Source organism: Solea solea, chromosome 14 (genome assembly GCF_958295425.1).
Source record: "Solea solea chromosome 14, fSolSol10.1, whole genome shotgun sequence".
NCBI lineage: Eukaryota > Metazoa > Chordata > Actinopteri > Pleuronectiformes > Soleidae > Solea > Solea solea.
In genome coordinates this window covers 21,579,783-21,592,452 of record NC_081147.1, presented here as the reverse complement: position 1 = coordinate 21,592,452, position 12,670 = coordinate 21,579,783, and the positions used below count along the sequence as shown (strand labels likewise).

At 40.5% G+C, this 12,670-nt stretch overlaps 1 protein-coding gene across 1 annotated transcript in view; it reads right to left on the bottom strand.

Annotated features, from left to right (window-relative positions):
• Nucleotides 1-236: 236 nt before the first annotated feature.
• Nucleotides 237-12,670, bottom strand: part of glra4a (glycine receptor, alpha 4a) — a 37,516-nt gene continuing 25,082 nt past the window's right edge. Inside the window, exons 6-9 of the mRNA XM_058650358.1 lie at nucleotides 10,196-10,333; nucleotides 9,201-9,415; nucleotides 7,445-7,594; nucleotides 237-2,457 (exon numbers count right to left, since the gene is read on the bottom strand). Of these exons, the coding sequence (XP_058506341.1) occupies nucleotides 2,170-2,457; nucleotides 7,445-7,594; nucleotides 9,201-9,415; nucleotides 10,196-10,333 (791 nt within the window). The 3' untranslated portion in view covers nucleotides 237-2,169. The remainder of the gene's footprint in view (nucleotides 2,458-7,444; nucleotides 7,595-9,200; nucleotides 9,416-10,195; nucleotides 10,334-12,670) is intronic.

Below are 12,670 nucleotides of genomic sequence, written 5' to 3'. Positions count from 1 at the left end.
CGTGCACCCTCCACCTCACAAGTACCACCAAGATGTCACAGTCCCGTAGGATCCGCCGTTTCATTATCCTTCATCAGTCCCATCACCATCTATGTCTGGGATTTTCCATGTCACTGCTCAGAAGCAGAAGTGTTCAGCTTGGATAGCTGTCCCGTGTCCACAGTCTATTTAAAGACTAGAGTCTAGGTCAAGGGGAAAACATGAATACTCTGCTCACAATAAACCACAGCAACACAAACATTTTAAAGGTTTATGGTCAGGAGCATAGGATGATGGGATAAGAAAGATGATGAGAAAAAAAAAGTTTTAAAAACACACTGAAAAAAAATGTATTGCGACCGTGCCAACTGTGATCAGTGCAAAGGTCACCGGCAATTTAACCCCAGTCTGAATGTCCGTGGACTGGAGGAGGCTGTAGCAAAAGTGGGATTCGAACCATGACCCCTCTTGCTTTGAGGTAATATCATGAGGCCCTTGATATTCTTTACCTGTCAGGTTAATGCATTACCTTTGCAAATGGGAAGAGCAGACATTAACACCACTGTGAAAAGACTTTGAGAATTGCTTTTAGAATTTTGTTCAGTGTGTATGTATCAGGCTGGACAAACACTGGACGTGGACTCTAAAGCACAACTCACAATCTCAGTGCGAAGGAAAAAAACAAAGGTTTCCAAAAGCACAAGGCAACAAAACATACAAAAATGATGTCAAAAGGCTTCTAGTAATGACTCTTTGGATAAGGACACTTACTGGTCAGCCGATGAGACGAAACCGGCAACAGACGCAGGAAACACGCAGGCTAAAAACACAGGTGGAGGGCTAACGATCAACAGGTGAAACGCATCAGGTAATCACAGAGGAGAGAAACTTTACAGGAAGCAGACTCTGAAATGAGAGGCAATGGTAATCGTTTCAAAATAAAACAGGAAACAGAACACAAGACTACTCAGAATGTTACAATATACTCTATGTGTATTTGAATTAATTGCTATTAGAATTGGAAAACCAAGTGGTTTTCAGACTCATCAGTTCATAAAACCACCCTCTGATTTTCTATTTAGAAAAACAAACAAACAAACTTCTTGCTCTCACTCCACTGCATCCCCACATTTCCAAACCTTCAGAGTCACTCTCCAGAGACTGAGGAACAACAAGCTCTTGCAATTTCTTCAACAACTTTGCCCACAAGTCCACCCTGACTGATTATGCAAGTGTATGTGATTCCACAGCTAACAATTATGGCCATTATTGACAAAAAGAGATGGAGCCACTGATGTGATTACTTATTTTACATCTGCAGCGTTTGCGAGGATGGAATTTGATTTCCACCTTCGGTTTAAGGTTTTTTTTCATTGACTCCTTGGGGATGGGCTCTATTATAGAACTCCAATGAAAAAAACATCATGTGCGTGACGCATTTCGTCTGTGACTAAATTACCAATACACAGAAAAACACATTTCTTTCTGCGACGTTGTTTTTCAAAGTAATCAATCAAATCTCCAAGTTAAACAGGAACAAAAATGATTTCCTGGCAGAATAACAATTTATTTAAATTTAGACAAAAAGAAGTACATATTTGTGCTTTGTGCAGTTTAATGAACAGCTTTGTGTATATACACTTTATACACTTATACATATATATATATATATATATATATATATAATCTCTTGTTACAAGTAGCTAAATGTAATCATCACCACCTATTGAATAATCATAAATACCAAAGACCCTTTTCCTTCCCCACATCTTTTATACCCATTGATAATCTAAATATGTTTTTTTTTAATAAAAACTTTTCTTTTTTTATTCTCAAAAACATTCATTCAGAGATGCGCAGTGTCAAAATTCAAGTCAGTATATCTCATTCTGCCAGGATCAACATTAACTTCTCTAAACTTTCAAGCAAACATTCACAATTATCACCAGTTGACAGAGAGAGACAAGCACACCGGCCTGAATCCACGCAGCTTCACTTTGACTTTCCTCGTTATCACTCTGTCCGAGATCCTGATGACGCACCTGAGCACAAAGTTTTTTTTTTTTTTTAAGTAATGGTTGGAAAAAAAGCAGATCTACCTCTCGACACTGTAATGTAGATCTGACAGGCAGTTTTGGTTCTGAAGAAGAAAAAACAAATGAAGCATCTGGGGTCGGCAGAGAGCGTTTTTTACAAATTTGCATGGACGTCCTCGTGTCGCAGCACTTTGAAGGTGATCCAGTAGAAGATGTTGAATATGAGAAAACTCAAGGGAAAGACTGCTCTGGATACAGTGTCAATGCGCTTGGCCCGGTCCACAAAACGCTTGTGAATTGTGTCTTCGTTGCACTCGGTGACCACGGGCGGCGGCGTGAAGACAGTGGCCCCCTCCACGGCGACACCGTCCTTCTGCAGGCAGTGACCCAGTCCATAACCCCGGAAGTAAAAACCTCGGCTCTCCCTCATCAGTTCGTCCTCCTGTGAAATCAAGCATAGAAAACAAACAGATTGGCCTCTGGCTGTCAACAAAAATTAGCTTACAGCTTTTCCCATTTCCTCTCAGTGGCTGGCTCCCAGTTGCATTTGAGGTGTAGAAGCACAAAAGGTCAGCAGAGTGCAGCACTTTAAGGATGTCCACAGAAAAAGTGGAGCAAAAACAGGAGTTTTTTTTCTTCTTTTAAGGAGACATTCTGCTCCATGCACTGTGTGTGCTCTGAATGATGATCACATTCACCTCAGATGTTCGTAGTGATTTTTTCTCAAAGCTCAATTCTCAAACATCCAACATTTTGTTTGACATAAAACCTAAAACTTCTTCATACAAATCCTCGAAATCCTCAAACTTTAACTCTATGAATGAAAACTTTATTCAGTTTGGTACATGATAATAAGATACACTTTACAGTGTTTGTGTAGGTTTGCACGACACAATGTTGTTATTATTATATTATTATTTTTGGCTGCCATTTTGGTTCTCAAACTTTTGCTCCAACTTTAAAATACAGTGGTGTAAATATGCCGAGCAAATTCAGCTATACCGACATTTCACAGGAGGCAGATTTATTCTCTATAAGATAATCTGCTCTCTTATCATCATCATCATCCTCTTCCTCACAGTACTTCACACACACTGGTGTAGTGAAATTAGATTAAGATGGAGTGAGAGATAGTGACTTTAACTATTATTACACTCTGATCTCATTCCCTGGTATATACAGAACAGAACAGGATTTTCCTCCAAGAACCACCAGAGGAAGCCTGTGTAACCACAGTTTGAGAACCATGAAACAAAACTTGGCAAGGAAAGGTTTTATACTGACTAGTGAATGTTATATTGTTCCACCCAGATTGTTAAAACGGACCTTCATAGCAGAACAAAACTGAACCCTCTGGTTTGTTAAATATTGTCAGGTTTTTAAGTTAAAGAGGGGAATCCGAGGGCATCTCATCAAGGAGAAAAAAAAGGTATAATTCTGGAAGTTTATCAAAAAAAATTAACCTCCATCTCTCCTTCGAAGTTGCAGAACGATATACTTTTAAAATTACCTATTAATAAAAAGTCATGATCTCATCCACACCAAAAGAAGACAAAAACTTGGCCTGAAGCTTTGATGAATGGTGGGCACTCCTCTTTTTTTCTCTTCGTCTTTTTTTTAACAGTGGGCGAGACACTGTTCCTGCCCTCTGAAGAGAATATTAATAGACACACAGCTTAACTCTGACAGCCCTCTGACACCTTGAGAGACTCATTTTAGCAGAGGGAAGTGAAGATGTGGGATCTAAATTGGATGATTAGTAGTCAGCGTGAACGGCCCTGAAAGCTCTGATCTCTGCATTCCCTCCGTTCTGCTTCTTTTGTAACGCTGACCCTGGAATCGCTCTGGTTCTCGGACAAACTTCACCTCACGCTCGTGGACACAGACTTGGCTGTGGGACGCTATGTGCTTCTGTCAAAGAGGGGTCAAAGCAACCAGTGTATTTCACACCTGTCTCCGCCTGTTTTTTCGGCGTCGAGTTCCTTTGACACAGTACATTCACTTAGTGCTTTAAAAACTTTGCCTACCTCTGATCTCTGCCAGCTGCCCTTTACTTGCACTTCTTCCTCCTCACAATCACCTGGATATGAGTAACTCTATATTGGGCTAAGCAACTCTGTTGCCCCAATGACAAATTACAGCATACAAGAGGGGGACGGGGAGTAGTAACTCTTCGAGCACAACTTAATTATCCCTCCCACTCTTTGCTAAACGATACAGTACATCATGTGCTAAAGTCTAATGGTGCGTTTCTCTAAAGATAATAGGTGCTCATTGTCTTTGGTCTGTGCTCTCTGCAGCACACACACATAGTTTGTGATGTGTTGGCATAAGATCAGTTGAGACTATCCCCTGTTATGATTGTGCTCTGTGCTGCTGTGAAAGTGGTTATTTTGATCAGTGACAATTTGTTAAAAAAAACAATAAAGTTACAGTTTGGCATGTTGGAAGATACTTATTTGCTTTCTTACAGAGACTTGGACGAGAAGTCTCATACCCGTCTCTTAATGAAAGAGGCCTCTCCATACTTTATACTCCATAAGCAACAAAACAGAAATATCAGCTGTTAATTTATGACTTAACAAGGCTTATTCATTCTATTTGTTTGTTGTCTTTTGCTATGCTAAGCAACCGTCTTTATGCTTTGCTAAACTACTGCCACCTGTCGGCTAACTTCACACAACAGCGCGGCTGGGTTTCCCACTTTAATACTTTTCATGAAAGCAAATAGTCTTGTTTCCCCACAATGTTAAACTATTTCTTTGAATGAGGCAATAATGATTTAAAAACACACATTATTGGAGAGTTGGAGAACATATGTGAGAAGAAGAGGAGCAAATTTGTGTTTAAACTAAAAAAGCCTGAAGATAGAATAATGATAGTAGAATAAAGGGCAAAGATTCTAAGTCAGTAATGTTAGTATAAAAGGGCAGATGTTAAAAAAACAAGGGGTTATTACAGGGTGAAACCAGCACAAAGTTGGATCCATTGTGGGAGAAATGCCAGGCTAAAAGGTGAAACTTTCACAACACCATTAATTTGGGAGGCTGGAGGCACAGAAAAAAAAGTTTGAAGGTCAGGGTGAGACACAGGGGTCAATTTTTTACTCCGGCACAGACGCCGCAGTGCTGATTTAGATTCCTGTAGGTTGAGTTGTTACCAGGGATGTCATTCACTTTCTGGAACAACTCAACACTCCCAGGCTGACTGAGTAACTACTCAAGTGGGAAGGAAGGTAGATAAATTTATTGTTATTAATATTTTGATGCAAAACATGAGGGACTACCGTGCAATAAATAGAATAGAACAGAACTTTATTGTCCTCCAAGGTGGAAATTTGCTTTTGGCTCACCAACGCAGAAATCATAAAAGGAGACACATACCGAAAGTCAACAAGAATAAAACAACACACAGTAACAAAAAAAAGACACAACAAAAATAGGAGAAATCAACAGAAAAGTTGCAAATGTCAAATACAAAAAACAAAGTCAAGCAGGCATTATCAGCTTTTAACTAGAAAGACACGGTGAGTGTGATGATACTGGACATTATCTGCAGCTGTTAGTTTACAGAGCTGGTTAGAAGATGAATTAAACGCCCTCAAGAAGCCAATTCTCTAAAGACAATCTCCAGTGGTTTTTCGGTCAATCACAAAGGTGGATAAGTGCATCGATTAAGCCTGGTCAGTGTGGGATTTATACATCAGACTCCCTTTCTCTCTCGGGTACAACACATCTGGTCACGCGTCAATACCGCTCAGATGGATAGTTTGCGACTTCAGACTCCTCAGTGGGAGTAATTGTGCAACTGATGTGAACTGGGGAAGTCTTTTCTTCCACAGGCCATCATTTCGCTCTCCTGTATTGATGCAGGAGGGCAGACTGCCCAGTAAATCTGCTGGACTCTTTGCAACAACTGAGGGAAGCTGCCCAGTCTGTGATCAGACTTAATGCTTTTATTTTGATAATCTACATTCAAGATACCACTTAATATATCCACTCACTAATAACTTAATTAATATTAGAAAATAGCAATTAACACATAGATTTCTGTTCATTTATAATATAATAATTACTGCTGTCTTTATGCATCATGAAAAAAATATGTGCAATTTGTCTACTTCCTGTGATGGCTGATCTTTGATCTCAAATGTAAGAAGAAGAAGGCAGAGAAGAAGCCGCTAACCCCCCCCGCAGACACCCACATTGAGTGGAGATCGATGCAAGCAATAAGTTCTAAGCAGAAAGTCTCATTTTAAAACACTGCCCGACTGACCCGGTCTACGAGACGAGGGCAAATAACAAAACACGTAAGAGAGATATAACTTATACTTTGGCTCGCTTGGGAGTTCTAAAAACTGTCGCCAATTTAGCTTTGTAGAAGACGAAGGTCTGCAAAAAACTACGCATACAGTGAGTAGCACAAGGAGACAGATCTTACACTCATCCCATGAGAGGAACTATAGCAGACAGAATACAGACATTATGCGAGGACATGGAAGATGAAGGAAATCACTGGACTTCTGTGAGTAATGAGTCATTACTTCTGTGAGTAATGAGTTAGATTGGAAACTGCCCTCTGTTTGCACTAATTATGAGTAATTTGGCCTTAGTTTTGTATTTATGTTTGTTTACAGTATGTCATGTGAGTGTGTTTCACGTGAAAACGAAACACTCTGGCGTGGGAGAGAATCTTTGTTTAAACTTACAGATCATCTGACTTTAAAAAATGCTTCATTTGTGTTAATTCTACATTACCTCTGTCAAATACTTTTACTTTACATACTTTTATTTCACTACATATGATTGTCATGTCCCTGCAGTCTGTAAAGGATGCCTGTCCTCCTGGCTTCTATTAACCTCAAAAAATGTGATTTGTTGTTGCATTTATTTGTTTTTGTCTATGTTTTGACTCATGTCTGTGAATCAAATTGCCCCTCAGGGATAATAAACAAACCTTGAACCTCAATCATTTTTTAATAATAACACAACGTCAACAGATTAGCCCTTGCTTGATTATTATTGATGATAATACATCAAAATTACAGGTCACAACAGAGAAATATGTCAACCCCAGTATAAACAGATCACAAAGGAAGGCACTTCGCAGGTCGTTGCTCACCATGGAAACTAGCTGAACTGAATTGAGCCGATCTTCCTCAAATAAATAGCGAATGACAGCCAGCTGTATTGTGTTGATGTTTTCAGCTACTGAATATAAAATGTTCCGCAATACCAAGAGTCATAATAAGTCAATGTTACAGCAGCTGACAGGGATTGTTTTTAAGAATCTACCACAGAGTGTGACACAGTGTGTCAGGGTTTATGTGAATGGGTTTTCTTTGTTGTAGCTTGGGAAACAATGTGCATATATACAGTGTGTGTGTGTGTGTGTGTGTGTGTGTGTGTGTGTGTGTGATTTACACTTACTATCCTTTGCTGCCGCTGCTTTTTCCTCAGCCTGATGAACTCCTTGTGTTGCCTTGAGACAAAGTTAACTGCTGCGTACTCCAGCAGAGCGGCAAACACAAACAGAAGACACACCGCCATCCAAATGTCAATGGCCTTCACATAGGACACCTGGGAAGAAAGCAAAGTTCACGGAGTCATCGATAGCCAGTCTCGATGAGGTTGATGGATAATCTGCGGGTTTTTCGCATTCTTCTCATCCCTCAGCTCTGGCATGTAAAGACACACATCTGTGAGGGTGGCCTCTTTGTACTCCATTGAGCGGCAGCTTTGCTGCGCGTTACAGAGAAGTGGTGGAGAACAAATGAGACGGGACCCTGCGGTTTTGGGGACTTCCTGTGGACACTGGAAACACCGCTACCGTGATTTAAACGGCACTCAGGCTCCAGCTCTCACACATATTTGTCTTTGTTAAAATAATACACAATAACACCCACTGACTAGGCTTTCAGACGGACTTATGACAAGCATTAAAGCCACATAATAACATTAGTCCGTCACTTCCTTTTACCAGATAATAATCGTTATCATGTTTAACAGTTAGCCACAAGGAAACAATAAGTAAACAGGAACGCAGCCTGAACACCAACCATGTAAATGTGAATTCAATAACATATTTCTGTCTTTTATTCCTCTGTTGATGTTTTCACTGATTTAACTTTGTGGTGTATACTTTAATATTTTATGATATTTTCCTGGTTCCTGGTTAAATGAATTACAAACATTGAAATAGTATACAAAGTTTTGACAGTTTAGTGTCGACATCGTGAGGTGGTTTTGGAGAATATTATGTGATTGTACTCGACAGCTTCCAGTTGTAACCGTGGGTGACTCTGTGTTACTCCACTGATTTTTAAGTTTTTTAAGAATCTTCCTCAGGGCCAACACCTACAAGCACCAGTGAGAGTTAACTAGTAACCCAGCGTGGAGCAGAAGTGCTGTTACTATGGTTACCTGCAATCTAAAATACCATGTGCAGAGATTTTAAAATGCAGGACCTGGCTGATGCATTATAAAACAAATTTTAATGGACATCTGCCAGTCTTTCCTGTTTCTTCTCCTCGTCCTATGTTTTCTCTCCAGGTACAGAGTGTCCTCTTTTCACCGAGTCCACTGTCCTCACCTCTCCCAGTGTTATACTGTATTCATAATAATAAGTCTCTAGGCTTGTCCTCAATGCAAATTCAGCATGATTTAATGCACCATAACACCTCATCTGTTTCTAAAAATCCCTCCGTGTCTTTTTTTTATTATTATTTTACCAAACTTTAAAAGGAAGTAACTTTTGCAGTCTGTCAGGAAATATCAAACATAAAAGAAATGATTTTTCAAAAATCGTGTATCATGTTTTTGGGAGATACGTCAAAGGAAAATGTCATGACAGTGTACAAGTTTCAAACTCAGGCCATGCTACACTTGTTCGGTATTTTGATTTAATCACTGACCTTTTTGCTGCACTGCCAGTGCTACATCTTGCTGTTTTCTTTAGTATATACTTGTTTCTCATAGTAGAGAGAATCTATGGTGGTGTGTGACGAATATTTTTTTGTCTTCCACTGATTTTTCCATGTATATAAACTGTGTAAATATACCTCAAAGAAAAATAAACATGCAATTCAATAAAACATTGATGCAAAATTGTGCAGTCCTAACTGTATTTCATACAATGCACTTTTTGGACCTTGCTGATAAGTGTGCTAGGATTTATCGGACTCACCTTGGGCAGTGAGGCTCTTGAACCAGAGCTCTGCGTGGTCATGGTCAGCACCGTGGTGATGCCCAGACCCACTCTGGCAGGTGCAGCGTCCATGTTTATCCAGAAAGAAACCCATGAGAGGATGACGATGAGCAGGGAAGGGATGTACATCTGGATCAAGTAGTAGCCCATTTGACGCTCCAGATGAAACTTCACCTCAATGCAGGTGAATTTACCTGTGAATTAGCATTCGATGTAAGATAAATACTGAGGATAAATGTATGCAGAATTGAAATGATGGTAAAAGCAAAAGCATAAATCAGTCAAAGTATTACATTTTCTTACCTAAAAACATATCTACTTGGCTTCATTGTAGCAGTTTACTCAAACAGACTCTGTGTGACTGTGGTACATGTTATGTATAGGGATGGGAATCGGTCAGTATCGGTATTGGTTCGGTCAAAATCACTGAATCGGATTTTGGACACATAAAAATATAAAATGCGATACAATCCAGAAATTTCATATTTCACTCTGCAGACTGTAAAAATGTAAATATAGATCAGCAAAAGTCATGTTTGGGCTGTGTATTATTTCTTTTTGGGAGAAGAATATTTGTCCCACAGTTGGAGAATTTGTCTTTGAAATGAGTCAGCACAAATGTGTCGTTAACAGCTTCGTAGTTCATAAAATTTGGTCTAAAGTGACTGTATCAAATATCGACATCAGACAAAAAAGTGGTATCATCCCATCCCTATCATCATCTACCACTGTCCCATTCAATTACGATAGATGTTAGACTGACTGATAAATGATGTGCATTCATTTTAGAAATATGACTTGCGTTATTGTCCTCGTAAATGTATCATTACAGTTTGGTTTAAGAAGGAAAAGAAAATCACATGTATCAATGTTATTCAATCGCAACAAAAAGTGATGCAATGAACCTGTAATAAAACCACGTCGTTCCCAGCCTTACTGGTTTCTCAACACTCCAAGTGAAATCCATGTGATACCTGTGTTATAAAACTTGGTGCAGTAGCCCAGATCCATCTCGTCTTTCAGCACAAACTGTGGGAGGGTGAGATCTTCAGCCACCTGAACCGGGTTCTCAGACAGCCACTCAAAGATCAAGTCATTCATGGTGTAACCGACTGTGAAAGGGGAACAAAAGGGATAAAGAGGAGAGAGAGAGAAGACATCTGAATATGGCAGAAAGAGTGAAGGATAAGCCTTTGCATTTGTCATGGGATAAAACACATTTCCTGTTTCTTTGTTTACAGTATGGAAAAAAAAGACAGTGGCGTTTAGATTTCAAAGCACTGCTTCAAGTCAAGTAATGTGCTGCACAAGCTGTTGAAAAACTGTATCCATATGGCAGTTATCCTCCTCCTCCATAACCTAATTTTTTCCACGAGAATTCCACTCGACTGTGGTTCATAAACATCACAAACCTTGGCTAACGAGACTCAGAGAATGAGAGGGAGGACGGTGATGTAATGTCCCTCTGCCCATCTGTCCGGCCGGCTACCCTCTGCCACCATGTCTGTCACAGTAAAGGTCACACGCACCATCGCCACACTGGTGTTCTCATGGTTGCTTGAAGGTTACAGAATAAGGGGGTGGACATGAGGAGCATTATCTGCTGAGGACAGTGGAGACACTGTACAGCATGTCCTCACCCACACTGAGCTGATTGGTGTGTGTGCGCTCCTGTCTCTGCACTGCTTGTGTCTGTACCAATAAAGCAAAACAAAATACATATTTCATGTTTGCACGTGACGTACCAATTAGTGAATTCTTTAGTACTGTAGGTCAACAATCCCCTACTTGCAAGACAAATGCTGTTTTGCGGTGTCGATTTGCACAATCTTTGTAGGGGGGGGGGTCGCACTCCTCGCACCTGCCTGATTATAAGTATATTAAAAATTCATGACCCGATGCAACACTGGCAACAGTGATTTCCACGCACATCTGAAAATTACTGATGTCTACTGGGACCCTTTAGGGGACTGAGTTACAACGGCATCAATTATTCAAGATGTTATACTAGATTCCGTTCCACGCGCCTGAAAAACAACACTATTCAAACACACTTATCTTGTTCACGGGGAGAATTCACTGTCATTCACACGTTCCCGCTCTAACAAGCGAGGGGAATACCGGTGCTTTTAAAAAGTAATACAATTGTCTCCTTTTCTTCCACCAGCTACAGCTGAGAGGCACCGGAACGTAATTGACATGGTGTTCAAGGTGCAGCACAAATGAAATTCATGAGACAGAACGTCTGGCATTTCTCCGAGAAGGAGTAGTAATGACTGTTAGTCTCATCCTTTTTTCATGTATAAGAGCAGTTCACCTAATGAAAGCCGCTATCTTAATATGATGATGCCTCACATTTGGCTGCCCTAGTCTTGATTTTCACTCGTAGTGCAAGTTACAATGTAGTTTTTGAGGTTACTGGACGCTAATGGCTGCGGGCGAAGTGAAGCGATATAATCCGCATATACTGTAGATGGGGCTTTGATGTGTCAGAATAAGGCAGCATCTATTTATATGTCTATATGAGCCGGTGGTGGAAAAGCGCAGAAAAGAAGATTGGCCTCGGCGCTCTCAAACCCCACAGATAACTCTCTTCTTTCTCATCACCCTCCTCTTCCTCACTTTGTCATGCTGACGAGATGACGTTGCTGCAGCTTCGGTGGTGCCAGTAAAACCTATAAAGTCTCCATAACGCCGAGCTCTCACCAAGGTGATCACACCCTTGTGTGGTGTAGCGGCGCTCATCAACACAAGCCAAGTGCCCTCGCCAGGTTTCTGAAAAGAAATAATTATGTCTCCTCTATTCACTTCACTAAACACAAACACGCACGCACGCACGCACGCACGCACACTGCTGCCTTAAATGCAAAGTAAATCATTTCTGGTGTCTGTCAGTCAAAACAATAACAAAAGACCTAGTCTAATGGTGTGGGAATTGTTTTGTTCGACTTCCCTGTGCGTTTGCATTTTACAGGGAAAGTTTTGGCAGCAGAGCGCACAACAAACAGCAATGAGCAATCATGATCGATCAATCGGTACGTTGACATGCGCAGCTTAATCGAGCTAAGGCCGTAGTCCGACTAAGACAGGCAGTCCATAGGTGGCGCTGTATCTCTCTATAAGCTAGTGCATATTGAATCATTTGCCTGTTGACCTTTAAGTCGCAGAAAAACCAACACATGTTCATCGTGATACAACTTAGATGGAGCATGTGGTTGATGTTGTCCAAAGAAACACACCATTGCTGTATGATTTCCGGCAACACTACTGTCTCCTTCTACTTCCGGGTCATTCCGAGGAAGAAATCTTGGTGCATGCACAGAACGCCAAGTCCGACTCAAGTCCGATTATGCAGGAGTAATTGGACTATGAATCGCATTATCCAGGTATACGTTAGTCCAACTAAGACTAGCTCGATTTTCGTCTAACTTGTTTACATGACATTAAGA